The 27,508-nt window shown below is 26.8% G+C and overlaps 3 protein-coding genes across 9 annotated transcripts; 2 read left to right on the top strand and 1 right to left on the bottom strand.

The window, feature by feature from the left end:
- Positions 1-3: 3 nt before the first annotated feature.
- Positions 4-11,745, top strand: LOC124433234 (meiosis regulator and mRNA stability factor 1). 4 transcript variants are annotated; one of them, XM_046982998.1, is made up of 25 exons: positions 4-142; positions 637-1,000; positions 1,162-1,305; positions 1,437-1,721; positions 2,222-2,388; positions 3,080-3,174; positions 3,491-3,689; positions 3,945-4,107; positions 4,203-4,353; positions 4,466-4,557; positions 4,635-4,769; positions 4,911-5,060; positions 5,139-5,537; positions 5,786-5,961; positions 6,533-6,705; positions 6,812-7,023; positions 7,100-7,250; positions 7,343-7,518; positions 7,580-7,963; positions 8,044-8,247; positions 8,322-8,601; positions 8,691-9,070; positions 9,371-9,466; positions 9,670-10,036; positions 10,123-11,745. In XM_046982998.1, the coding sequence occupies exons 2-25, from the start codon at positions 725-727 to the stop codon at positions 10,176-10,178; spliced, it is 4,911 nt and encodes a 1,636-aa protein (XP_046838954.1). In that variant the 5' UTR covers positions 4-142; positions 637-724; the 3' UTR covers positions 10,179-11,745. The 4 variants fall into 4 exon arrangements, with proteins under 4 accessions (XP_046838954.1, XP_046838955.1, XP_046838957.1 ...); XM_046982999.1 differs by lacking the exon at positions 9,371-9,466; XM_046983001.1 differs by lacking the exons at positions 4-142; positions 637-1,000; positions 1,162-1,305; positions 1,437-1,721 and adding an exon at positions 2,803-2,832 and having other exon boundaries at positions 2,280-2,388.
- Positions 11,746-12,681: 936 nt separating this feature from the next.
- On the bottom strand, positions 12,682-13,650 carry LOC124433231 (NADH dehydrogenase [ubiquinone] 1 beta subcomplex subunit 10). The gene is made up of 4 exons (XM_046982995.1): positions 13,449-13,650; positions 13,213-13,348; positions 12,998-13,137; positions 12,682-12,923 (listed from the first exon to the last, which is right to left on the bottom strand). The coding sequence occupies exons 1-4, from the start codon at positions 13,528-13,530 to the stop codon at positions 12,814-12,816; spliced, it is 468 nt and encodes a 155-aa protein (XP_046838951.1). The 5' UTR covers positions 13,531-13,650; the 3' UTR covers positions 12,682-12,813.
- Positions 13,651-14,038: 388 nt separating this feature from the next.
- Positions 14,039-26,433, top strand: LOC124433230 (RING finger protein unkempt homolog). 4 transcript variants are annotated; one of them, XM_046982994.1, is made up of 12 exons: positions 14,039-15,167; positions 15,376-15,585; positions 21,044-21,466; positions 21,541-21,743; positions 22,116-22,246; positions 22,378-22,554; positions 22,634-22,826; positions 22,977-23,248; positions 23,328-23,537; positions 23,624-23,779; positions 24,455-24,616; positions 24,891-26,433. In XM_046982994.1, exons 1-12 carry the CDS (start codon positions 15,109-15,111, stop codon positions 25,047-25,049), a joined length of 2,355 nt encoding a protein of 784 aa, XP_046838950.1. In that variant the 5' UTR covers positions 14,039-15,108; the 3' UTR covers positions 25,050-26,433. The 4 variants fall into 4 exon arrangements, with proteins under 4 accessions (XP_046838950.1, XP_046838948.1, XP_046838946.1 ...); XM_046982992.1 differs by having other exon boundaries at positions 21,541-21,764; XM_046982990.1 differs by having other exon boundaries at positions 21,541-21,764; positions 22,104-22,246.
- The last annotated feature ends 1,075 nt before the right edge of the window (positions 26,434-27,508 follow it).

Raw genomic sequence — 27,508 nt, 5'->3', positions numbered from 1 at the left:
TTTTAAAAGATCTGTTACTGTTCTTTTAATATACTTTATTCTTCCATGCTCTGTATGTATATTAAAACGTCGAGGCAAAGTTACGTATAACTATTTCTACGTAATGAATAGAAATATACAAAATAATGGGCTGATTTCTTAGGTAACTACAGATATTTCTAGATAATAAGATTTTTCAAATATTTTTACTATATACCTTCGTGTAAAATAACTTATAATTTATAATTTTTTTTTAAATTTCTATATATAGAAAACATTTCTTAGTACAAGCAGTAATCTTTTATATTTTTTACTTGTTTCTTCATTGTTTATACATACATATTCTAATATTATTGTATACAATTAAATTATAATGCAATATATTATTAATTATCTATTAGATATTACTTTTGATAAAAATTGTAATAACATAAGGTAATTTCATTGATATCTAATATAAAGGTAATTATATAAATTAAATTTGAAAGATAAAGTATTTTTACAATAAGTTTTAACATAATACTATATGTTCAAAGATCATTGCTTATACTTTATACTTTGTAAAGCAAATATTAAATATACCAATAATTTTGAAATATTTATTACAGTAATATTATAGGAAAATTTTTTATTAAGTCTATTTTTAATATGTTGCAGTATATATTCTGAAAGAATACTTATGAATTTTGAAAGCACATGCCAGGATAAGGATTTGTAAACTTTTATCTTCGATATCTAAGACTAGATGAAAGACTTAAATGAAAAATTATTGCAGTTATTATCTGCACAAAAAATTTCATCTCTTAAAACAAGCGATATTCATGCAAATCTGATGACATATGATACTGGTTCTGATAATGACAATGCTTCTAAAATAGAATCTAAGACTTCTGTATCTCCATTATTCGGTCATTATAGATATGACTGCTCCTTTCTTCATCATGATAATTCTGTTAATTTACCAACTTTACCCACATATTTGCCACCAATTGGAGTATTTTGGGATATTGAAAATTGTCATGTTAGTTCAAAATTATTACACACATTTATTTTATTATATATTATATTTTTTTATAATATAATACACTATAATGTATTATGGAAATATTTATTCATTTATTGTTGATTTTATAAGACCATATGGTTTATACCAAACATTTTTATTATATGTGCCTTCTGTAGGTTCCAAAAGGAAGATCTGCTATGGCAGTTACGCAAGTGATTAGAGATAAATTTTTTAGTGGTTACCGAGAAGCAGAATTTATTGTTGTTTGCGATGTTCAAAAAGAAAGTAATCAAGTAATGCAAGAATTAAATGATGCACAGGTAATATAGTGGTAATAGATTAATAGATAAAACTAGCTTAAATTAAAGAGATAGATAATAATTATAAATTTTTTGTTAAGATAAATAATCATTTTTATGTTAAATATTTTTACACTCTTTTTTATTATTAGGTTAATTTAATACATGTTGCTGCGACATGTAAAAATGCTGCCGATGAAAAACTTAAACAGTCTATCAGAAGATTTGCTGATATTCATGGTAGTCCAGCAGCAATAATTTTAATATCAGGAGATATTGATTTTGCTGCTGATCTTAGTGATTTACGATACAGAAAAAAAATTCATGTGATACTTCTTCATAATAAAAGTACCTCAGAAGCATTGATACTATGTGCTAATGAACATTATGATTTTATGGATCTTATGGAACCATTGCCATCTAGACCTTTATTAAAGGTAAATTTACTTTTATTAATTTAAAAATTTTTGTTTTAAACAAATTAACATTTAATTGAAATCATCTTAAATACATGAACATGCAAGTTATAATATTAGATAATCACAATAAGTTATAATATCAGCAAATCATAAATATTTTTCATAATAATCAATTCAGTTATTTTATTATGCATTTTGTAATACTGTAATATTTACATGTATTTACATATTAAAATATGCTAACAAATGATAATTTATTTTTTCTTAATCTGTTTTGTAGATCAGTTCTATATGTATTTAAATATGTATTTATCAGGTACATCCTAATGTATCGTGCATTATGAAATATTTTCTTTTCTAATGTATTATTTATAATATATTATTATACCTTGTAATTATATAAATTGATATTATATATTCTCGAAATATAACCAGTAATTAGATTCTTTTAGAATTAATAACTTTCATTAAAAATTTTTGTTGTAATGTTTGCATATATTGTAATATATCTTTTTCAGATTAACGAATATTATGATCTCATAGTCAATAATCTTCCTGAAGATAAGGATGTTGTAGTTATTAAACGACGACTTCAAAAATTGTCTGATAATTGCGGTGGTCGAGTAATAGGAATCCAATTTAAAACTGCTATTGTGCGTTTTTCTTCAGAAACTTCTGCAAGAAGGTACATGTTTAATAATTTTCAAGCATTTGTTAATTTCTATCCTTTAATTATAAGTTTTAAATGTACTAAGAATTTAAACTATCTTGCCTCAATATTTTATTACTTCAAATTTAAATAAACCGCCTTTAAATTCCTTTCTTTGTGATTGGATCATTTTATATTTAAAAAAAATGTCATATATACATTGAACAGCACTGGCAGAGTAGAGGCAAGGACACAAGTAAGGAAGTATTTGAATTGTAGCAAACAATGTAACGACTGTAGTATTATTCCAAATAGTTGATATATAAATTTTGTTTTGGTTATACTTTGCATTCGATTAGTTAAAGTACAGCTAGTTAGGTAATATTTCAAAATTAGTTATTTTAAGTAATGCATTGATATTATTTACTTTTACTTTTGTATATTCCTTAGTTTAATCTGATGATTTTAATTTATTATAAGGTAAGTTGAGCTCTGTTAAAGATATATACTGTTCTGTGAACATTGATTATCGAAAATTAATTAAAAATATTAGTATAGATTTTGTATAATAAGATGTACTTACTATACTTTCTTGATCCTTTAAATAATTTAAAAGTAGGTGTATTTGTATATTTTACTGTTACTTTACAAGGTCATGTACAAATAAAATTGCCATGTAATTTCTATCAGCTGACTGTATCTTATGACAATGTGACCTTTTCTGTAGGGCTCAGAAACGTATGGATGGAGAATATGTTTTTGACTCAAAGATTTCTGTAAGATTTCACAAGGAAACAGGAAACAGTAACAATAAAAGTCAAGGTATATAATTATAAATTTTTGTTTTTATTTTGACAATAGTTTTCTTTTACATAAATTCCTTTACGTTCAGGTCTTTAATTTATAATCATGTAATTTGAATATTTCTTCTTAACTGTATAGTGTATATAATAAAATCTTTTTTAAGACAAATTTTTAAATAGTACATATATATATATATATATATATATATATATATTTATATGTTTCTTGGATTCAAATTAAAATTACAGAGAGGATATTATATATTAGTATAATTTTAAATAATATATTATTATATATAATATAAAATTTTTAATTAAATATATCTTGACTGTAGGAAATTCCATAACTCGAAATCGTGCTATAAGTGAATCAGAAATTATAGCTAACTCTTCTAGGCAAATGTATAGTGCAAGTGCTTCAATAGCGGGTGCACGAACCCTTCAAGTTCCACATTATCAATCATCATCGCCTGTGATAGGACCATATACTACTTGGGCAGGAGTACCCTGTGCTCCTGTTAGTATTTCTTCAGGGTATGTCTTATTTATTCTATAATATTTATTAAATCATATTTATATAAATAATATAAATAATATAAATAATTAAATCATATTTAATGATGATATTCCGAGAAAGAGCCTTGGAGTCACAAGTCGATTTTATTTTATCCTTGTCGATTTGGGCTGTGAGCTTTAGAAGCTTTGATCTTATCTGAACTATGATATAGTAATATAATAATTATATAATATTATTTTATCTATGAATTATTAATTATATCATATTTTTAGAATGATTCAACAACCACCAATTATTGTTGCTAGACCATATTCATCAAATAGTGATGTAACATTTAACAGAACTTATAATGAACTAACTAGAGTTCAATCACCATTGATTTGGCAAGTTGCTGGTTCTCAGCAATTTAGTCATTTATGGGAAGACCAATATAAGGTACATTTTTAAATCTTTTCGTTAAATGTAGTATTTTTATAAAAACAAATATCTTGTAACATAGAATAACATTTAACAATAAATAACATTTTAAGGTGGAAAAAACAAAACTATCAAGCAAACGAATACATGCCCCGCAGGCTCGGGATAATAATGCTGCTAATGGTACAATATCAAGAACACCAGAATGTCTTAGACCTATCAGAGGAGCTCACAATTCATTCATTCATGCTTCAGAATGGGCAGGTAGGACACAATTATATAACATTTCAAATTATGTTTTCAAGAGAACACAATACAATAAAAATATTATTATTCTATACCAATAATTATTACTTTTTATTTCCTTGTTACATAGTTCATTCTCAAACAAATACCTTCAAACGCCGTAGTCCATCTCCTATGTATGAATCTCAGATACATGAACGAAATAATCAATGGAATGGACAAGTATATAGAAAATTAAAATATTAATTTTATAAATATAAATATTGTTTCATTATATCTAATATCATAATTTTGTGTAGAACCAACATTCCGTATTCATACGTAATACCAGAACACCATCACCATATGAAGGTACTATGATACGTGTTATAAATCAACAAAATAATCATTTCTCTCCATATCATCAAAATGATGCAGAAAATGAAGAAGTAGAAGTGAGTTTTATAATATACAATATATTATTTATATTACGTATAATATGTAAAATATATACACATATAATACTTTTAATACTAAATAGTATATAATACACACGCACACATATATATTGAGAAAATATATTAATATTTTGTTAGAAATTTTTTCATCCAATAAATCGTAATGGAAATGGTACATCTAATGGAAGTTATACACCTATTGAATTACAAGTAAGCAATTTAGATCAAAACATTGACCCAAAGGAAATGAAGCATATTCTTTCATCTATTTTCATGGAGCACGTAACAGTAAATCATCAGCTAAATTATTTTAAAGAAATTATTTTTGTTTTATAACAATTTTCTCTAATAAAAATTATTTTATAGGTTTTGCATGTATCTATTTTTATGCAGTCTGATGGTAACTATGCAGCTAGTGTCAAAGTAGCTTCTTTGCCAGATGCACAATATGCAATTTCTCAATTACATCGTCGTAAAATTGGATATAAGCGTATACTAATATCGTATGCTCATACTGGAGGTCCAAATCCTCAACTCATACGTGCACAAATTGTAATGCTTTTGCAAGAAGTACCAGGTCATAAATTACCACTTTTTAAATTTCGAGAAATGTATGAAAGTCGTTTTATGATATCTATTAGTATTTCTGAATTGTATAAAATGAAAGATGTATGTATTGTTACTGAAGATGCTAGTGGAAGAATGGTATCTCTTAATCCAGATCATAGAAATACACCATCTCCATGTTTCAGTACTCCAACTCAAGTAAGTTATATAATTTATGTTTATATTAATTAATTTAATTGTTTTTCTTATTTTCATAAATGATGTTAAACATATAGCCGAGTTTGAATATTTTCAATGTTTAGTAGAGCTTTTGCTCCTAACATTGTTGAGTTTTGATTATACAATAAAGCGATATTTTTTATACTGATATATTATATTTATATAATTTATTGCATATATTGAGAAGTTTTATAGATGTATAAAAGTTTGTTTTTTAATATATTTAGGAAGGATATGTAGAATTACCATATTGTATTAAACATACATCAAAACCATGGTCTGATAAAGGTTGGGCTGAGCAAGAAATGGCATCTTTACCAAATGTTAATGTTTCTCTAAAATTACTTGCCCCACGTATACAGCAATTATTAACTATGCACAATGGAAGTTTGCCACTACCCAGGTATATTTTATTTTAAGTTTGATTTGTATTGTTTTTTCTATTTCAATAGAGAATCAAGCATGAACAGCGAGTAATGTACTAATATATAAACATTTAAAACTGTTAAATACATATGATAGATCTCCATATAACGCGGTATTGGTATAATATGATTTCTTATAACGTGATTGAAATATTACTGTACTTAATTTTTGATGATTCCAACAGTGATTTTAGACTTAATTGCTTTTCTATTCTGAAATGTACTATATAATGAAGGAACATTTTTACACTTTTCATTCTTTTCGTTTCAAAAAAAAAATACAAAATTTGTTATAGTTTTGTACAAAAAAGGAATTCTTTTATTAATACTTTATTGTTTGTACTATAAATTATAAAATATGAAGTAGAGACATATAAATATATTATCTTTATTTAATACTTTTTCTTATTATTTTCTTGTCTAATCATCGCAAATAAAATTATAGTTTTAAATACATGTTTATGACAGAATGTTAATTTAATGAATCTTACAATTTTACTATTATTTAATAATGCATTCTTTAAATCAGATATTCCTACCATGTTTTAGTTTGCCAAATTGTTATGCAGCTGAATTTAAAGAACATTTAAAGATGATAGAAAATGGTGTACCTTTAGAACATTTAGTATCATGTCTATCATTTGTTCAATTAAAGCAAGGTATTGGAAGTGTCAAATACCTTAGTTGGGCTTTAGATAAAGATCATGATGAAAGCCATGAAGGTAAACTTACTATAATATTAATTAATCTTAATTATAAATGTAATATATACTACTCTGTAAGTGTAAAAAAATACTAAATGTACATTTTCGTACACATTCTTTTCAGAAAATAAATGTGTTAGCCCTCCATTGGCAAATCAATTGGCTTTATTTAGTCGTGAATTAGTAGACCTTCTAAAAACTGCTCCACACTGCCAACTACCATTTAATCGATTTATTCCAGCTTATCATCACCATTTTGGAAGACAATGTAGAGTGGCTGATTATGGATTCACCAAATTAATCGATTTATTAGAAGCACTTACACATACTGTTCAAGTATATTGAAATAAAATTTGTAGTTGTTGTTAATTTGTACATATATGCATTTCCTAATTAGTAAATATTAATTCAGGTAATGGGAGAGGGAAATAAACGAGTAGTAACACTTTCTCATCGTGCTCAAGTACGTCGTTTTACATCAGATTTACTAAGAGTGTTAAAATCAAAAGCTAGTAAACAAGTGACACTTTCAGAATTTCCAAATGTTTATAGCAGAGTAATAGGCAAGTAAAAAAAAATATGAAATGACAATTTTATAAATTAATATATAATAGCAAAATGAAAAATATGTCTAATAAATTATATCTGAATTCAGCTAAGCCATGGGATATTGTTGATTATGGCGTATGTGAAATTGAAGATATTCTTAGTGAAGTATCAGAGAATACAGTTGTTATGACTACAATTAATGGAGGCGATAAAATGATAGCTATCCCCAAACGTGAACAAACTGCAGAAGAAATAGAACGTACAAAACAATTTGCATTTGAGGTAAAATACATTTAATTATTAATATAATATAAAAGAAACATTTATAAAATTTTGTTACTAGGTTGTAGAATTATTGAGACATGTTCCTCAATGTAAAATGTTATTTAATAAATTTGTGCCATCTTATCATCATCACTTTGGTCATCAGTGTCGTGTATCAGATTATGGATTTACTAAATTAATAGAATTGTTTGAAGCTATACCAGATGTAGTTAAAATCGAAGATGGAAGTAATGGTGAAAGGCAAATTAGTTTAACAGAAAAAGAGGGTTTGCGTGTTCTCAGTGAACAAATATCAAAGCTAGTAGCTCATACAAAAAGTGGTCTTAGTGTTTCAAATATTGTTCAGAACTTCTTACGACAATTTGGTTATGCATTGCGTCCAGAATTATTTGGCTGTAATTCTGTATTACAACTCATGCAGAAACTTGATGATAGTGTTAAGGTATAATAAATTATCAATATTTCCATTAAGTTCTTTTTTGATACAGGCATTGACAAGAATTTTATGTATTTAATTATTAGATTATAGATTTAGCTACAGGACCAGTAATAGTTGCAATAGATAAATCTCACTTGCAGCAGTTAGCTTTACAATGTCGCAGAGTGTTAATGGATCAACCTCAATATAAAACGCCTGTAAAAGAATTTCGACAACAATATTCTCAATATTATTCAAAAACTTGTAATATTGAAGAACTTAAAAAAGATTTATCTCATGTTGTTCAGGTAAAATGATGTTTTATCTTTACTTGAGAAAAAACAAGTATTAAATATAAATAGTATTATGAATTTTGTTTCAGTTTACAACAATCAATGAAGAAAATTTCATAGAACTAACTCCATTACATTGCTTTGCATGTAATTTATATCGTGTTATGATGAGTTGTGGAGGTCAACTAAATCTTTCACGTTTTGAAGCTGCATACCTAGCAGTCAATGGTTCAGCATGCAGAGCTGCTCAATATGGTTTTCCAACATTAACAGCTCTTTTACAAGCATTACCTTGTACTGTGATATTAAAAGATACACGAAAAGATAAACGGAAAAAGAAAGTAATATATCTTAATAAAAAATTAGCTGGTAAGTAAATTATTTTATTTATTAATATATTCCTTCTAACAGATTTCTGATTTATCTTTTTACATTTTTTTGTATTTTTATTGAAACAGCTGTTGGTATTGCATTACCTGTAATGTATGCATCAGGTTCATCATATCATGATACAGACTCTAGCAATGAGTCATTCGAAAGTGATTCTTCATCACGTATAAATGCATCTAGTAATGCTTCCACATTAGAAGAACATGGAAAATGGATAACACACGTAATTAATGGTCATAATTCTTGGAAACAAGATGAAGATAACCATTTTTGGACACAAGATTGTGAAAAACATTGGAAGGTCTTAACATATTCGGAAGAACGATCAAATAATTGGCCAGTATTTGAAAATAACAACGGAGATTTTCTTAAAAATTTGATACATACCCCAACAATTATACAAAACGATTTTCCAGCTCCTCCACCTAAGCCTGATTCTCCACCTGAGGTATATGCAATATTTTATATTATAAATTAATTACTACTAGTTTTCCATAAAAATAGTTTTTTTAGTATTTTATAAATATACATTTCATGTATATGCACATATATGTACATAAAATAGTAAATATGTATGTATGTATGTGTATATATATATATATATATATATATATATATATATATATATATATATATATATATGTATATATATATATCAAAAAAATTATATATATATTAAAAAATCGACTATATGCACACGCACGCACACGCACGTACATATACACACACAAATTCATATAAATGTTAGGTGGATATAAGAACAGATAATCAATGGAAGTCTTCAGTATGGATAGCACCAACAAAGATTTTATATTCGCAAGATGAACGGGTTACGAACGTAGAAGTAAGTGTGTTAGGTGAAATTTTATGAAAAATGTTTTTTATTATCTTTTATTAATTTATCTATATAATTACAATAATATTAGTTTTTCAAAATATATTTCTTTATATTTGTAGAAAATACATGGAACTTATTATTTATACAACTAAATTTTTATGGAATATTGAAGAAAAGCTCATCTTTAATATGAAATAATTACTTTTTAGGTACCTCCATTAACTTTACCTTCCTGGAATCAAATATCTGAGGATGATACATTAAATTTATTATCACCAACCAAAAATTTATTACCAGCTGCTGCAAATCCGTTAAATCCACGTACGTCACCTTATTTTTCAACTAAGCACAATTTAGTTGTAGCACCACATCCATCCGAATTACCGCTACCTTCATTGTCGCTGACACCGAAAAAAAATGTGCCCTCTGAAAGCATTACAGTCGTGCAAGATTGCATGGGAAAACAAGACGTTAATTCTAACAATATTAGTGAAGTTAATAACACAGGAAATTTCGGAAAAGAAAATAATGTTGATAATAAGAAAAATGAAATTCACAACACTCCAACTAAACCATGTAAGCATGGTTTGCTCACATAAAGATAATTTTATTATTCTACCATTTTGTATGTAAATCTTCTTATTAATTTTATTCTTTTTTAGTATTTACAGGAAAGCGACGTTTAGCAGCTCAATTCAACCAACCTCTTCAATCATAAATATAAATTGAGATTTATAACTCAATTGAATGCAGGCAGTCATTTTAATTTAAAGATGTAAACGTTTGAGGTTTTAACTCATCGGTAGATCGCTGCACAATCATTTGAGTACCTATAAAACTACCCCTTAGTCGGTAGGTACCATTATAATAATGTTTAAAATTTATATTGTTCGTATACATTCATTTCATTTGTACTTATCTTGCTAGAATAAAAAAAACAGAAGTTATTTTCAAAATATATGAACATGTACAATATGTAACAGTTTATAAATTGAAAATCTAAAATGAATGAGCAGCGTTTATATCGAATGACACGTATTGATGGTATTGTATACAAAAGTCGTAGCATTTTCCACACTGTGATATAGAATAAGAAGAATGTGAAAATAATTGTACTAGCAATAAAGGAAACGTGCCTTCGCAATGGCACTGAACACATGTAAGGTACTTTAGATTTGGGCCGACTTTTCCTACCTCATACGTGATTAGACAAACAAAATAAATAAATTAAATTGTATTATATTATTTTTTAACCCTTTGCGGTCCAGATTATTTTCAATGTCTCATTTTAAGTAATCTGCATTCATTCATTATTAATTTTTTATCGTTATTATACTTTATAATTATTTTAAATTAAATATCGAATGTAAAGGGATTAAAATATCGATATTCTTTATAATTGTACAAGATAAAAATATACAAAAGTTCACCATTATGTTTGAAACAGGATTTCAATTCATATTTAAAATGTAGGACCGCAAAAGGTTACATTTCAAAATAACTAATTTTTGTAGATGTTTAAATATCATTATAGTGTTTATATTTGTAATTATTGATTAAATTTAGTAATTTTTAAAGATATTCTAATAGGCCCGAATCTACTGATTTTTTCGTACAACTGTGTAGATTCCGAGTTGTATTTGTATAAATTTATTTGCATTTATAAAATAATGTACATGATTCCAGAATAATGTTAAACAAATACAACTCGAGATTTCTAATTTTATTAATTTACATAACGATCAATTTGTACAATTATTATTATTACTAGTATTTATGACATATTATTTCATTACAGTCAACGTGTTTTATAAATTAATATATAATTTTATAATTATATTATAAGTATATATATTTGTAAGGTTATTTGTAAAAATTAGAAAAGATTACATACATAGGAATTTCACACAGTTTCAGTAAGTAAAAAAAAAGTTTTAAATGAAAATATAACAATTTCTATACAGTATTAAAATTAAGAAAGCTGTGGTACAATTAAAGCGTACATGTAATATACTGTAAAATTTTAACGAAAAATTAAGGTTACTTAAAATAATAGAATATGATTGCTTCGAGTAATTTTATTAGAAAAAAAGAAAAGTATTGAAACGGTGAAATAATTTACATCGATTTTTTGTGTATGAATAGAAAAGCTAATGCAGATTAGCCTAAGGAATATCGTTTATATCACATTAAATCGTAATTTTAATCTTTCTATTGTTACATGTAAAGTATAGTACAAAACAAACATAAAGAAGATAAGCGCTTTCTTCAATTTACTTAATTAAGATCTTGATATCATATTTTATTTTTACATTTACGAATGTTTTATTAGCGATAACTATTCATTACAATGTAGAAATAGTAAAAAGTGTTTTACAGTGGCTTTATAAATTTTTATAATTGCAAGTATAATGAAAAGTGTTATTTTTGTAATTGTTATTTCAGTTTTGATAAATTGCTGAATTAGGTACAAAATTTTTTTAAATTTTACCAACAGTAATACATGTTGGCAATAATATAATGTGTAATAAGTCAACTAATAATTGGATACAAAATCTTAAGAGGAAAACTTTTTGCTGTTATTTTGTGATCGCTAATGAAATATTAAATTATTCTTAATAGTAGTGTGATTGTGTTTTTGTTTTATATTTATTGTGTAAAACTAGATGAAAATCTGTTTTAAATGTTTTCATGCTAAATATTAAATACCATTTTATATGTCCCATTTAATATGTGAGAATAAGAAGTATAAGAAGTGTTAGGTAGCTTACATAAAGAACTTGTAATTTCTTTTATTATTTAATTACATTAAATGGGTTACTATTCATTTGGATATAAAACTACACATGTAGATAATATTTACAAAGAAGGTTCTTTGATCTGAATGTAAAATTGATGAATGTATAAATCAGTTTACATATGAAACTTAAAGTATGATAAATTTTTAATACACTTAATTTTGTTAAGTTTTATTATCGTAACATATGTAATTTGATTCTAAAATACAAAATAATCAATGGAATCTTCTAAAAAAAATGTAATCAATCAATTAATTTAATACATATGTACAATCATATAGAATTTTTATATATAGTACAATGATAAATGAAAATAAAATAGTAGTTCAAAAACATAAAATGTGCTTATTTTAACTCATGAAAAACATGATTAATGTTGAATATATCTAATTTTTTATGTAGCATATGAAATGACATATACAATTTCATATATAACTTATTTTTATTTTATCAAGTTTTATACAATATCTATACACATAAGTTTATTACTAACTTCTTTAAAATAGAAGCATGCATTTTGTATTAAATCCCTTTCTACGATAATAAGGAAATATTTTATGTCTTCATTCCACTACCTACAGGACCATGTCTTCGTTCCCAAACCATACGATGTTTTTGCTTCATAAATGCTTGTTGTACATTGAGTGTAGGATTCAGATCACCATCTAAGTAAAATTGAATTAAGTAAAATCTCATATTTCTACATAATTAAATTATATTTGTAGATAATAATATTGACATTTTGCAAACCAAGCTCCACTGGCTTCTTCATATATTTTTCTTAAAGGATAACAAACTTCCCTATCATCTTCTCCATGATACATAGCACATTCTTCATATCGACATCTCAAAATAGATAAAATAGCATCATCGACAGCCCTAGTAAGGAGAAATCAATATTTTATCCAAGTTAATATTAAATTTGTATATTATTACTTTTATAAACGTAATTACTTATCGCGTTCAAATTGAAGATTAGCTTCAGTGTAACAAACTAAGTCATCCGTATAACATTCATCAATAGTTGGAACACGGCGAAATTTTTGATGATACCAAGGATATTTTTTTTGATTTGGCTCAACGATTTTCTCTAACAATAATAATAAAAGAGAAAGATTTAGTTTTGTTAAACGTATCAAATACTGATTATGTTATTTGTAAAACATAACCAAAGAATGATTAGATAATACCTCGAAAAAATACAACAGGTGTATCAATGATGTAATATACAGCTTTTGCAAATTTTATTAAAGCATTTGGACTGTCTTCCATTGTCTAACGATTAATTAATTACGATTTATGCGATTTACGTAGTACTTTTTGATAGAATACTCCAGTGAGAACTAAGAAGAGAATGCCATCAGTTCATTTTCATTGGTACTGGCATTACCAGGCACTAATATTAAGAGGGATTAAAACGTCATCTATCGTCTTTAAATTATTACAATCTTAAAATAGAATAAGAAAGAATACAATATAAAAATAAATTACTCTGATTCTTCTTGAAGTATTTTATTTTTACTTAAATAAATAAAAATATTTATTTTTAATTCAATAATATTTTATCATGACTCAATAAAACTAAGAATCAACAATTCCAAAAAAAACAATGCATATATATCAATTTCAAAATTACATACATTATTAGATTATGGAAAAAATCAACTTTAAATAATACAAGGAAAAAAATAATTTTATTATAAATTTGTTTAAATGGTTGATAAATTCATTCAAAGTTAAAAAATAAATTGTAAATAATATACATCAGATATAAACAAAAAAAAGAAAAAGAAAATTCGTACAAATAAAGATAGCATAAAAAGCGACAATTGAATAAATATGGTTTGCAAGAAATTATTGGTCGAAATTTGACCAATAAAAAAATTAGATTTTGAGATTCATTAAACGGTTCAGTTACTAAGCGTTAGAAATACATCTATACTTGCGAATTGTGATTTCACTTCTAGTATTGTGTAAATCTATGCTCAGAGTCTGAAATGATCAAGCGTCGTGATATATGTTTGAGTGGAGAGATTATAAATCATCAGAATTTCCAAATTTTCAGAAAAAAAAGGCGAATGAAAGTTTAGTTTTCTCACAAGTGTTTATATCGAGATATATTTATCAGCGATATTTATATATACTTCGTAGTGTTCCATCGTGCATAACACGTGAATATGTATCGGTGAAATGGTGTGACTATATGTTTACCTTGTGTACCAAAACATCGATGACCTTGAAGGTGGGATAGTCACATGATCTTGTTATGAGGAAACGATTGGTCGAGAAATCGAGACGAATATAGTGTCTATTGCGTTGTGCATACTCCGCGTAATAGGTCTTGTATTCTGCATTCGATAGGCCAAAGGCAAAGCGCGGCAAGGAGCGGTCGAATGAGCGGCTGAGTGAGCGAAAGGAAGAGAAGAAAAGAAAAAAAGTGAGGGTGAGAAAGCGGTAGAATCATTGGAACGAAATAGAGAAGGAGAGAGAGAAGCGCGAGAGACAAGAGCAAACGAGGACGAGGTGGTGAAGAGGAAGAGGTAGCCAAGAGCGACGGGAAGAGAGAACAATTAAAGGCTAAGACGCGCGACGGCAACGGCGACGAAGACAACAACGACAACGACGACGACAAACGGACAAACGACGAACGCAACGAGGACAACAACAACGACGACGACGAACGCAACGAGGATAACAACGACGACGAACGCAAAGAGGACAACAACGTCGACGACGACGACGACTCGACGCGACACGACGACAACGAAGAAAAAGAAAACGGAGTGTGCCGCCGTTCGGTCGTACGTCCGTGTGTGTGCGCGCGCGTTGGTCGCTAGTGTTGTGTCCAAGATGAAGTCCGACTCTAAACCTTTGTTGACAGCTCAAGCGGAAAAGGCGAATCATTACACGTAAGTAGCGCCCGCCGGGCCGGTCGCGTGCTACGTGAGAGAAGTGAGATAAAGATCAGAGCCAGAAGTGCGTGACCCAAAGTGGAGTGCGAGAAAAAAGAGAGAGAGAACAGAGAAAGAGAGAAAACCGCGAACAGCGCGGCTACGACGCGCGCGTCGACAAAAAACTCCACGAAATAATGTGTAGCTCTGTGGATTCGCATTCCAGATACTTGAAGGAATTTCGCGTCGAACAATGTCCCCTCTTTATACAGCGCAAATGTACACAGCACCGTCCCTTCACGTGCTTCAACTGGCACTTTATGAACCAGCGGAGGCGCAGACCGGTGAGAAAGAGGGACCGCACCTTCAACTATAGTGCTGATAATTATTGTACCAAGTACGACGAGACCACCGGTATATGTCCAGACGGAGATGAGTAAGTTGATATTTCGTCTTAAGAAAACCTTATTTTTTTCTTGTTGCCTTTAATTGTTTTATTTTGCTTTCGGACGAATTTAAAGAATTTGTCAATTATTGTAACGAAGGCAACGGTGACGGTGACGCGACGCGTTGCCTTCTAAGTACTCTTGCCACGGCCGTCACATCGATTTAAACGCTCGTTCATTTGTTCGCGACGTTCACAAAATCATCGATTTATCTGCTATTTTCTTTACTAAACGATTAAACATATCTATTATTGCGAATAATATTTTTTATTTTATTACGTTTTATTTGTCGCATTCGTAATGGCAGTGATAGTAATCATTAGACGTCTTTGAATGGTTTATGAATACCACTTACTATACTTTCACTATGTCTCACGAACAACCATTTCTTTTCAACTCTTTGAATAGTCGAATCCTAACGTACCCTGTGAAGATAAGGGGAATAGGAGAAATAGACAAAAGTAGAGTATTGCTATACTAAATGTGTTTTACGTCCACGAGGGAATAACACATTTTCTCTCGAATTCTTTCATGTCCCTCTTCTCCCACCATCTTTTTTTTCTCCGAATACTCTCCTATCCCTCCTTCCTCGAATGGTTTTGCCTTCTTTCTTTGTGTCGTTGACACGCGCGTGTACCGTTGTATGTAATATATATGTCTCTCTTCCTCTTTTAATTTATGACGTATATAGCATAACTCGTTAACGAGAGTAACTTTTGTAACGAAGCGCAGTTTGTCACTTTTTGTTCATATGGCGCGTTTCTTGTTTGACTGTTTTGAGATAGGTATAAGCCGAACGACGTTTAAATTGCAAGAATTTTTTCGTTTTCTTTCGTTTTTTATAGTATGGAGAGAGAAAGAGAGAGCATATGCATAATTTGTATTACCGAAGATAGAAAAATCACTTGTATATTTAGTAAACACATCCCTTTCAATTTTAAAGGCAAATTTATTATAATTTACCTTCAGAAAAAAGAAATAATCTTACTAAAAAGATTTTCGTTTGCAAGTAGTATAATATTTTATATTTATTTACTTATTATTACTCTCATGTAGGAGAAAGAAGAAAATAAGTCTTGATATCTTCGTTTCTGCAAAAGTACACAATATATTAATAATTCGAGGTTAGCGTCACAAACAAAAACTAAATAAAAAAATAAGCATTAGCATAGTATGTTGTATGACATAGAATCAACTGTACACTCCTATTATGCAATATTCTTCAATTATATTTTTAATGTTTATAAAAAAGCAACAAACATAACAAAGTAAGCATAAAATAATATATTAAAAAAATATTATTCCTCAATTATTATGTTATACGTCAATATATTTTCGATGTGTACGCATTTTACATCTTATAATTTATATATGTTATAGTACAATTATTATACAAACAATTTTATCATAAAATAGACATGTTATGTAATTTATTTTTATTAAATAAAAATGTATTGCACGAAACATAATCGCTGAACAATTGAATCACCGAATTACTTCTTAACACAATTTAGATTTTTGTCTCATGATTTTTAGTTTTTAGTTATATATATTAGTACGACATATTAGAATGATTTGCTATACATATCTTAGAGATGTGCAAATTTTTCTGTGCCGTTGGATTCTTTCAATACTTTAGAATTTGTCCCTATTCGAGTATATTCAGGCATTTTCAAATATTATAGTTCAGATAAATAATGCACATACAAATTTTTAATTTATACATACTAGATGGTAATGTTTTTGTACGTAATAATTTAACAACAGTGAACAACTATCGAAGAGTGCTGTGTAAGAACAAGAATACGTTAAGAAGCGAAAGAAAAAGAAAAGGGAGATAAGAGACAATTGATTTTACAAGTCAACTTTGCACTTCTCTCTAATTTACCTATCTTCAATGATGTACGCGAAGAAAATATGAATTCGAAAAAAAAAAATATTTTACGAGTACTTCGAATTATTTGCACTATATACTCATCCCCGTATAGGATGCTTATACAAAGTAGTCCTAATCCTAGAATTCTTTTACAATTAAACCCAAGTATTAATAGCTTACTTATTTCGGTTTCAGGTGTAATTGAAGATACTGACTCTGTTACCATCAGTAAGAGAAGTACAGTGAATTATAATAGCGCCTGAGATGGGGGTATCCTCTACTTTGCTTAGCTTTCCTTTTCATATAACTTTTGTTATTTTTCTTCTATCGTTCAAAAAAAAATATCATTGTGTATGTTCCAAGTTCACACCTGAAGATTTATTAAGAAATAAATAATATTAGTTATACACAAGTATACGAGTGAACAAAAAAATATCAATTAGTATAGAAAAAATAGTTATTAATTCATTTTTATTATTCATGTGATAAAATAGTAATAATTGTAATACTTTCAATTAAGAATCACTAATCATTATGTTATATTTTCAATACATATGGATATTAAACTTACAGTTATAGTTTTATCCGATAAAACTAGAAGGATACAAACATGCGGAAAGGGAAGTTGGAGAAAATGGAGGGGGTATCCTCACTAGGTGCCATTATTGCTACTTACTGTACGACTCACAGCATTCGTGTGCGTAACGAGGATTTGTAGTGTAGTATTCGTGGGAAAGCTTTTGCAGGAAGAAATATGTATAATAACATTAATTTAACTTCTAATTTGCCGAATATAACTCCATATAATTCTTCATCAAATTTATTTTCCTTCCATCTTTTTTTTCCTTTTTTTCTTTGCAAAAGTTTTATAAATTACTACGCGCGAATACTAGGGCTATATTTTACCTTTACGTACATCGATTAAAGTAAACTTTTTTATCACAGATATATAAATAACGAAAACAATGAAATCTAAAGAACTTGGCTGGCGATTATAGCTAAAATTTCAGTAGTTTCCTCTCAGTTGTAGATTCAGAAATAATAAAAGTAGATAAAAAATTCAAATATTATTTCTAGACTAACTACAATTTACAATTACAATTTTTTAATAGAGGTGAAATTAATATATTATGCAAAGTAAGTGAAGAATTATAAGAAAAATAGTTTTTGTTATAACATTAATAAACAATACAAAATGAAATTAAAGTTTTTATTAAGAGTCCTTATATTGTAAAATATAATATTTTATCAAGCTTTCAATAGTTTTTTTCTATATATATTCACAAAAAGTAATCTAACATTAAACTTATTCTGTTATGAGATTCAACAAATTTTGTGCTATATACAAATATTTTGTTATGCTATTGTGGTATATATGGATTATTTTATAGGTTAACCATTATAGACAAAATATTATTACTATTTATATATTTATTATATAATGTTGCAGTGTTTAGTATAAAACATTAAGCATTCAAGTCTTGAACTTATATTTTACGTAAAATTGCTGCTCATTTATAAGTTATTATTGTATTATATGTCTACATATTGAATTAGTACATTCATACTGAAATATTTAATATTTTCTAAATTTATTATATATATTTTTATTTATTATATATATACTAAATATATATTATTATATATATTTATTATATATATAATTTATTATATATATTCTTTTCTCTTATTTTGTAATCGTGTTATGTTATTTATATATATATACAATCATTCTCAAATGATCATATGGTTTCGAAAGTAACATTTTGCAAGAATAAATAAAATCTTTTGAACTGTGAATTGTAATTAATGTGTTAATATGACCAATGTCAAAAAATGTTATAAAATGGCAATTGAAAGTGACAATACTAAAATAGCAAAATATGTCTTTTGTAAGATTTGTATTAAATCTTATTATAATAATTTAATAACTGTAATTTATAAATTTCATAATTTTAAAGAGTATATAATCATTTATCTGAATCACTATATAAATACATCTGAAACATTATGGAAAAAAAATACATTATATCTGAACTACATCCACTTTGCATGATTTTATAGTCATAATAGAAAATTTATTTTTTAATATTGATATAATAATTAAAAAAAAATTACACTACATTATATATATTTTTACACTTGGAACATAAATATATTTACTACTTTGTGTTTTCAAATATCTTACATTATATCTATCTGTGTTTTAATGTTCTAATTATTTATTAAAATATAAATTTAAAATATGATAATACATTATAATATTATTTAAGTGAATTTTTTAGGTTATATTTTTATTTTTAGGTTTATAATTTTTTAGGTTTTATTATTAACAGAGACTTAATACTTCATAATATGGAGTATATATGCATGCACTGGTGATATAACAAATTAAGCCTGACGTTGAGATAAATCCATTGTGCATCTCTTATATAGAATATTTTATTATTTATATCTTATTATTATTTTTATACACATAAGAAAATTTCAATGTAATATTATTCTTTCAAGATATATTTATAGCATAATACGAATTTTAAATAATATGCAAGTTAATTATAATTTTAGGATCATGTGATGTTATCTTTCTTTGAATAATTTTATTACATAAGACAGTGTAACGTAATAGAATTGAACCTCACACAAATTATAAAATCAAATAAGCACATATAATACTTTTTGCATGATTGTTTAATTAATCATTAATGATTATTTTATAATTATTTTTTATATGTTATCTTTTATATATCTAAAAATACTTGAGAAAGTAAACACATTTTGACTGATCAATAATATCATGTTTAATTTCAATGATTGTGTTGGATAATTATTGTTATAATTATCACATATTTAATTTTGGGATGGTATAATATATTGGTTTTCTAAAAAGAATGTCAACTTTTACATTAATCATTATCACATCGAAATACCATGATCATATAAATGTTTGTAAAGATTATATTTAAGCTAATGCTTTCTTACATTAAAGTTTATCAGTGCATGTATATAAACAAATAATTTTTATGATATTAAAAGTAAAATTTTAATAGTAATTTAATTATAGCAATTTTATGTTTAATTATTAATATTATGCTTTTGAAACAATTATCATAATTATATTTATCTTTTAAATGTGCATGCATTATTTGAATTCATCCTTATTTATTTACATATATTTTCGTCGACTTTTTACACCAGATACAGTACTAATTCTCTTAAAGAGTAAATAATGTATACTTAATATATTTAATGTATGAGTATAGTATGTTATAATTGAATTATGAAAAGTATGAATGAGTGGGATTCATGGTAACATAGTGATTTTAAGTACTACACGCGAAATATGGAGATCTAGGTTCGATTCCTGGTCCATCATGCAGTCTATTTTTTCATACATATATATACAGCTATGATATTATTTCATTTTAAATGTAAAAATATTAATGCATGATCATATTAATTTTATAAAAATAGTAGATGTATATTGTTCATCTTGTTTATATATCTTCTGTTTGAAATAATATTCAGACATCAGAATGGAACAAGTTCTCACAAATTATTTTTTTGAACAGGTGCCCATTTTTACATCGTACTGCTGGCGATACTGAGAGACGGTACCATCTACGTTATTATAAAACATGCATGTGTGTTCATGATACGGACACACGTGGGTTTTGTGTTAAAAATGGACCTCACTGTGCTTTTGCACATGGCAATCATGATTTACGACCACCTGTGTATGATATCAAAGAAATACAGGCATTGGAAAATCCAGATACAGATCCTAATTCTTCGTCCAATGGACCAAACATTCTTGATAAGGAACGAAACTTGATGAATGAAGATCCAAAATGGCAGGACACGAATTATGTACTTAGTAATTATAAAACAGAACCGTGTAAACGACCTCCAAGACTTTGTCGTCAAGGTTATGCTTGTCCACAATACCATAACAGTAAAGATAAAAGACGTAGTCCACGAAAATATAAATATAGGTAAATTAAGTTTTTTTTATTCTACTTTCAATATCATTAAAATAATTTTAATATTATTATTATTGTTTTCCTAGATCAACACCATGTCCAAATGTAAAACATGGAGAAGAATGGGGTGAACCAGGAAACTGTGAACAAGGAGATGCCTGCACATATTGTCATACCCGTACAGAACAACAATTCCATCCTGAAATTTACAAATCAACTAAATGCAATGATGTACAGCAGGCTGGTTATTGTCCACGTGGAGTCTTCTGTGCATTTGCGCATGTTGACCGTGAGTGTACTCTCATCAATCGTACGTAAAACAATTGTTATCTATTTCAGCAGGCTTAGAATATTTTGCAAATAATTTTTTTATCTAAAATTGTATCTAAAACTGAACTTATGTAATTCAAGTTCCAAGTACATTATTCTCATTGTATATATAACTTAATTTTGCGTAACAGATTTAAATTGAATTTAATATTTTACGACGATATATGTACACTCTGCTCCATTCTTATGTTATGTAAAAATTACTTTTGGCATTTTACAAAAGTGGAATTTAATTTCTTGAAAATAATAAACTTTATCATTAAAATTGCTTCTCAAAATTGATAAATTGGGACGTTGGTATGGTGTGCTGATGGAGCAGTATTGCCAACAGAAGAAATGAGTCTGGCGAGGGACATGGCGGTACCCATAGATTGCGGCACAAATTTAGCAGATATACTCAATAATGCTTTACCACCTGATAAGCGCAGTCATGACAAGGACAAACCTCTTAGTGATAGCAGTGTAAGTTTTTAATTCTTGTGTAAATTTGCAATAAAAATTTACTTAATAATAAAATATAATTATATACATATAACAAATGAATTGATCAATCATTTATCTAATTTTGAATTTATCAACTGATAAAATTTCAGAACGGAAGTGGTGAAGTATCTGAATCTGCGAGTACTAGTAGTCTTGGTAGTAATAGTTCACATAGTAAAGCTCCTGGTGCTCAACTTCATAATTCCAATTCTAACAATGCTGTGAATGTTTCTGCCCAACAGAAACTTACTAGTATACTTTACAATCCTAGTTCTCTTTTACAAGCTGTAAGTTTGTTCTTTATTTGTATTTAATTAATGTTCTGGTTTTTAAAGTTGCTCTATATCAATGTAATATTTTTAATAGGGTGAAATAAGAAAACAAATGGTGGCTATAGACAGTGATCCATTATTAACAAAGGCTGAAAAGGCTCAACAAAAGCAAAGTTTGTTTATCACATATAATTTAAATGGAACCTTAGGAAGTCATTCATTGACAACAACTGTATCACCATTATCCAATTCATTTTATCCAAACGACACTGTTGAATCTGTAGTAGGTGTGTGCTAATTTATTATTAATTTAATATTATTAAAATATTAGCTTTTTGTGTTTGATATATATATATATATATATATATATATATATATCATTTGACATATATATATATATTGCTCAGCTAATAATGTATTATTTTTTCTTTTTGTAGGAAATGCATTAGATGAATTACATTTAGATGATCCACTAAATTTAGTAGAATCAATTCATAGGGATACTAATTCACCAATTAGTAATTCTATATCAGCGGGTTTAGCAAGTTCAGGATTACTTGGTAGTTCAGCTCCAGTAAATATTCCTGGGATGACAGAACGATCTGTTTTGACAAATTTTTCTCCATCTACTTCAAGTCCCCTTCAGCAATTACAATCAGCCGGTTTCCTTACTGGACACAGATTCTCACATCAAGATTCTATAGAATCGGTAAGCATATATTACTAGTTAAAAACAACAATAAGATTTTTGGCAACTTTTTTTAATAATTTATGTTTTGGATTTTCAGACAATGCCATTTATGAATCAAGTTTCAGACCCATTTAACAATCATATTTCTCAGCTTAGTAGTTCAGCTTCTAAGCTTAGTGGATTTAATAGTAGCCTATTTGACTTTGCAAGCCAAGGAATGTCACCATCTCGTACACAACCTCTCCCAGCGTCTCCACTGGTCAGTGCATTCTCCATCAGTCCAAGTAACACAGGATCTTTATCTGAGGTTAGAGTTTTTATAGCTATCACATATTTTGTTATTTTTTAAAAAGAAATTTGAAAGAATTATTAATCTTCGATAATTTATCATAGGTGCAGAGACTCAGAGAAGAATTGACTTCAAGTCGTGCTCAGTTAGCAACGTGGGATGAACGAATCAATCAAGCTAGGGCCGCTTGTGCAGCATGGCAATTAGAAAGTGAAGAAGCTAAAAGAAAAGCAAGTATTGCTGAACAACAAAGAGATGAGGTGAATAAAAATGTATACAATTTTTATTATATTTGTTATCATTGATGATTTAGAGTATATATGATGTCTCACATGAGTATTCGTATCAAATTTCTTTTCTCTTCCTTAGTAATAATATATTACAAGTGAAATATATAGAATATTCCACATGTACGATTTATCAGTATCTGAATCTCTCCTATATATATTATTATTATTATTATTATCATCATCATCATCATCATCATCATCATTATTATTATTATTATTATTATCATCATCATCATCCTTATCATTATCATTATTATTATTATTATTATTATTATTATTATTATTATTATTATTATTATTATTATTATTATTATTATTATTATTATTATTATTATTATTATTATTATTATTATTATTATTATTATTATTATTATTATTATTATTATTATTATTATTATTATTATTATTATTATTATTATTATTATTATTATTATTATTATTATTATTATTATTATTATTATTATTATTATTATTATTATTATTATTATTATTATTATTATTATTATTATTATTATTATCATCATCATCATCATTATTATCTTTTTTTAAATCCTATAGTGTTGTAGTAAGATTTATGTATAATATTATAAAATATATTATAAAAGAAAGCAAAACAATAAATTTAGTTATTCTTATCATTTTTAGGCTTTATTACAAGTAAAAGCACTACGTGTTGAAAATGAAGCAGCTAGTGGTGGTCCATATTTGCATACGTTAAGAAGGACAAGTGAACTCAGATCACTTTCAATTGCAACATTAAAGTCAATTCAATCGCAACTTCGTTCGGATCTTGAAGAAATAGAAAAGGTAAAACAAAATTGTCATTCTGCCTTGAATAGCTGGTACATAGGAAATTTTTTAAGTCAGTATTAATATTGATATTATCAAAATGTATATAAAATTGTATATATATCATTATTTTATACATAAAAGATCTAATATATAATATTGTGGAAGAAATGTTAATATTTTTAAGCCGTCTCTAATGATTAATTACCAAATTATTTTTACAAAAGTATCCATATGTATGTATGTATTATTTAATGAAACAATGTAGGTACCTCAGTTGTTGACATTCCAGGTGCTGTACAGAGAAACGGCAGCAAAATGTATGGTTTGTGAAGAACAAAATCGCACTGTCACTCTCTCGCCCTGTAATCACTACGTGGTCTGCTCGACGTGCGCTCCAAATCAGCGTGAGTGCCCGTATTGCCAGACTCCGGTTGTCTCTACAAGTTAGGTCCGAAATTTTCATTTGAATTCTATTGTTAATATTCACACTTTTTGCTTTTAAAAGATATTTCTTCAAAATACCTTAATAGTATATCAAAATTTAATACTCCAATATCATGAATATGAATACAATGCAAAAGCAAATATATGCTTTACACTGTTAATAATAACATGAAAACTATAATATCACAGTAATAATTGACACAACGTAAATAGTTTTTTATCTTACCAAAGTACGTTGATATTGCATGCACAAAATGTTCCATGTACAATATATGCATGAGAACTGTAGTTACATGATATATTTTTTAAAGTATAACATTAACATTATACTTTTCTTTTAATATTACACCTTCTTTAAAAGATATAGAAATTTTTTCATTCAGGAGACAGTCCAATATATATTATACTAGCAGTGTGCTAGATGTAGTTGAGATATGTAACACAAGTATATGTAATAGTTACAGAACATTTAATATTGAAATATTGTAATCACGATAATGGACAAAGATTTGGGACCCTAAAAATATATATTTGTTTAAAAAAATAATATAAATAAGCGCAACAAATATATCTCATTTAGGATATCAATGAAAGAATTCTTTTCTTAATGCTGAGCTGTTATACGTATGTCGTACAAAATAATACTTCTATTGTATATTAAAATATGTATTTAGGGTTTTTCAATTGACCTGTACTGATTATAATATTACAAGTATTATCAAATTTTATATTTTTGGTTGAGGAAATATCGATGATAAATGTTATATTAGAGTCATGTAATACGTAGATTTTTACATATAGTAAATAATACAATTTCTTACAAGAATAAAAAAAATGTAAAAACGGGGGTTTAAATATTCATCTAAAAAAGTACAAGTTATAAATGTTTTGCTTTATTAAATATGTGAATATTCTTATTTAAAACGGTATAATAACCATTATTTTCTTTATTATTTTTGTCTTCATATAATTTATATACAATAAAAAATTACATTTTATGAAGAAATTTTCTATTTTGGGTACATTAAAAAATAATCTAATTTTGTATGAATACGCCTTTTTCATTTAATTATGATAAAATATAACATGTTATGTTTTATGCTTTCTCTACGAAAAACAATATTTAAATAGATATATTTAACGTAATAGTAGTGCGCTCATTTCGAAGATTGTTATTACATTATTAGTATCAGGTAGATATAAAAATAATTATCTTCAATAATGATTACACTACAAATATTCATTGAACTCAATTTTGTGTTATACATTTTACATTCTAGCTATAAGAATATTAGGATAATACTTAGGATTTTCCAATTTAATCAAAAATAATTAATATTTATAATAGAGAGAGAACAAATAAATTGTGACGTACGTGTGACAGCTTATTGGCATGACGTTAATAAGCATGCCAGCTAGTTTCTCTATATAGGACGTGTAATGCACGTCTACTTACCGGCTCTATGAATTATTTCATTTTTAACGATCCAGTTGTTAATCCTCATGAAAAATAACTATACATTCATGATGAAAAATAAATTTTGCCTAAGATATATAAATGACTAGAGTAGATAGGATGACATTATAAAATTTTTTCTTCGTAGACATGAAATGTTGTAATAATCAATTTTAAAGACTATTATTATTTAAAGATTACAAGATTATTATAAAATAATTTTAAATGTATAATATCAATACTAAAAATTGCACGTTTAAAAGAATTTTTTTCTTTTTATTCACAGCTCTGATTTTTATTTTTTATAGTCATTAATTATTCCTTCACTGCAAATCAGTACTTTGATATTATTATATACTGTTATTAATTAAAATTGAAAAGGGTATTATAATGATTTTACTTAATTATTTAATTATTTAACTTTCATAATCAAATAAATTGTTGTTTCTTTTCTTCCATTACATTCATAGTTTAGTATCGAAAAGTGAGGCCAAAAAGAAATAAATGTTTTTATTAGATACGTTTTTATTGCAGATTATTGATATTCAGATATTATAGGTGTTATTAAAAATACACGATTTTCTTCTATGGTATAAACGGTCTAAAAGTAGTATTTAAAGATTAGTAAAAAAAAAAATCGAATATTTTTTTATTAAGAATCGCATTTATATGGGATATTTAAAAATGACAAAAAAAAATTACTTAAAAATATAATATTTTTTCTATAGTGGCTAATGTTTAGTTCTTTTTGGACCGTATATACCATGACATCATTTGTAAAATACCATTTGCGATTCAATCAATTTAGCACTATAATAATGCATTTTTATTGCGTTTACCCAGTGCATTCTTTATAAGTACAATAGTTTCAAAATGTAAAAAGTTATAATTCATATATTTATAATGTAAAGATTTGGATTTTTTAAAATCAATATTAGCATTATTAATGTTATGTAATTGCATATACATGTGAAATATACGCATAATTGTTAACTTAGAATAAATAT

This window comes from Vespa crabro, chromosome 2 (genome assembly GCF_910589235.1).
Source record: "Vespa crabro chromosome 2, iyVesCrab1.2, whole genome shotgun sequence".
NCBI classification, from domain to species: domain Eukaryota; kingdom Metazoa; phylum Arthropoda; class Insecta; order Hymenoptera; family Vespidae; genus Vespa; species Vespa crabro.
The sequence above is the reverse complement of the archived record's forward strand: the minus strand, read 5'-3'. Positions and strand labels throughout refer to the sequence as shown.

Excerpts from the sequence above, each read along its gene's own strand:
- LOC124433234 (XM_046982998.1), top strand. The coding sequence starts at position 725 with ATGAAAGACTTAAATGAAAAATTATTGCAGTTATTATCTGCACAAAAA. Across the intron at positions 5,538-5,785 it reads GTTTCAGTACTCCAACTCAA|GAAGGATATGTAGAATTACC; the intron begins GTAAGTTATATA and ends TAATATATTTAG. Across the intron at positions 7,964-8,043 it reads AACTTGATGATAGTGTTAAG|ATTATAGATTTAGCTACAGG; the intron begins GTATAATAAATT and ends TTTAATTATTAG.
- LOC124433231 (XM_046982995.1), bottom strand. The coding sequence starts at position 13,530 with ATGGAAGACAGTCCAAATGCTTTAATAAAATTTGCAAAAGCTGTATAT. Across the intron at positions 13,138-13,212 it reads CTTCAATTTGAACGCGATAA|GGCTGTCGATGATGCTATTT; the intron begins GTAATTACGTTT and ends TCTCCTTACTAG. Across the intron at positions 12,924-12,997 it reads TGGAGCTTGGTTTGCAAAAT|ATGGTGATCTGAATCCTACA; the intron begins GTCAATATTATT and ends AATTTTACTTAG.
- LOC124433230 (XM_046982990.1), top strand. The coding sequence starts at position 15,109 with ATGAAGTCCGACTCTAAACCTTTGTTGACAGCTCAAGCGGAAAAGGCG. Across the intron at positions 22,247-22,377 it reads AACCTCTTAGTGATAGCAGT|AACGGAAGTGGTGAAGTATC; the intron begins GTAAGTTTTTAA and ends ATAAAATTTCAG. Across the intron at positions 24,617-24,890 it reads ATCTTGAAGAAATAGAAAAG|GTGCTGTACAGAGAAACGGC; the intron begins GTAAAACAAAAT and ends TTGACATTCCAG.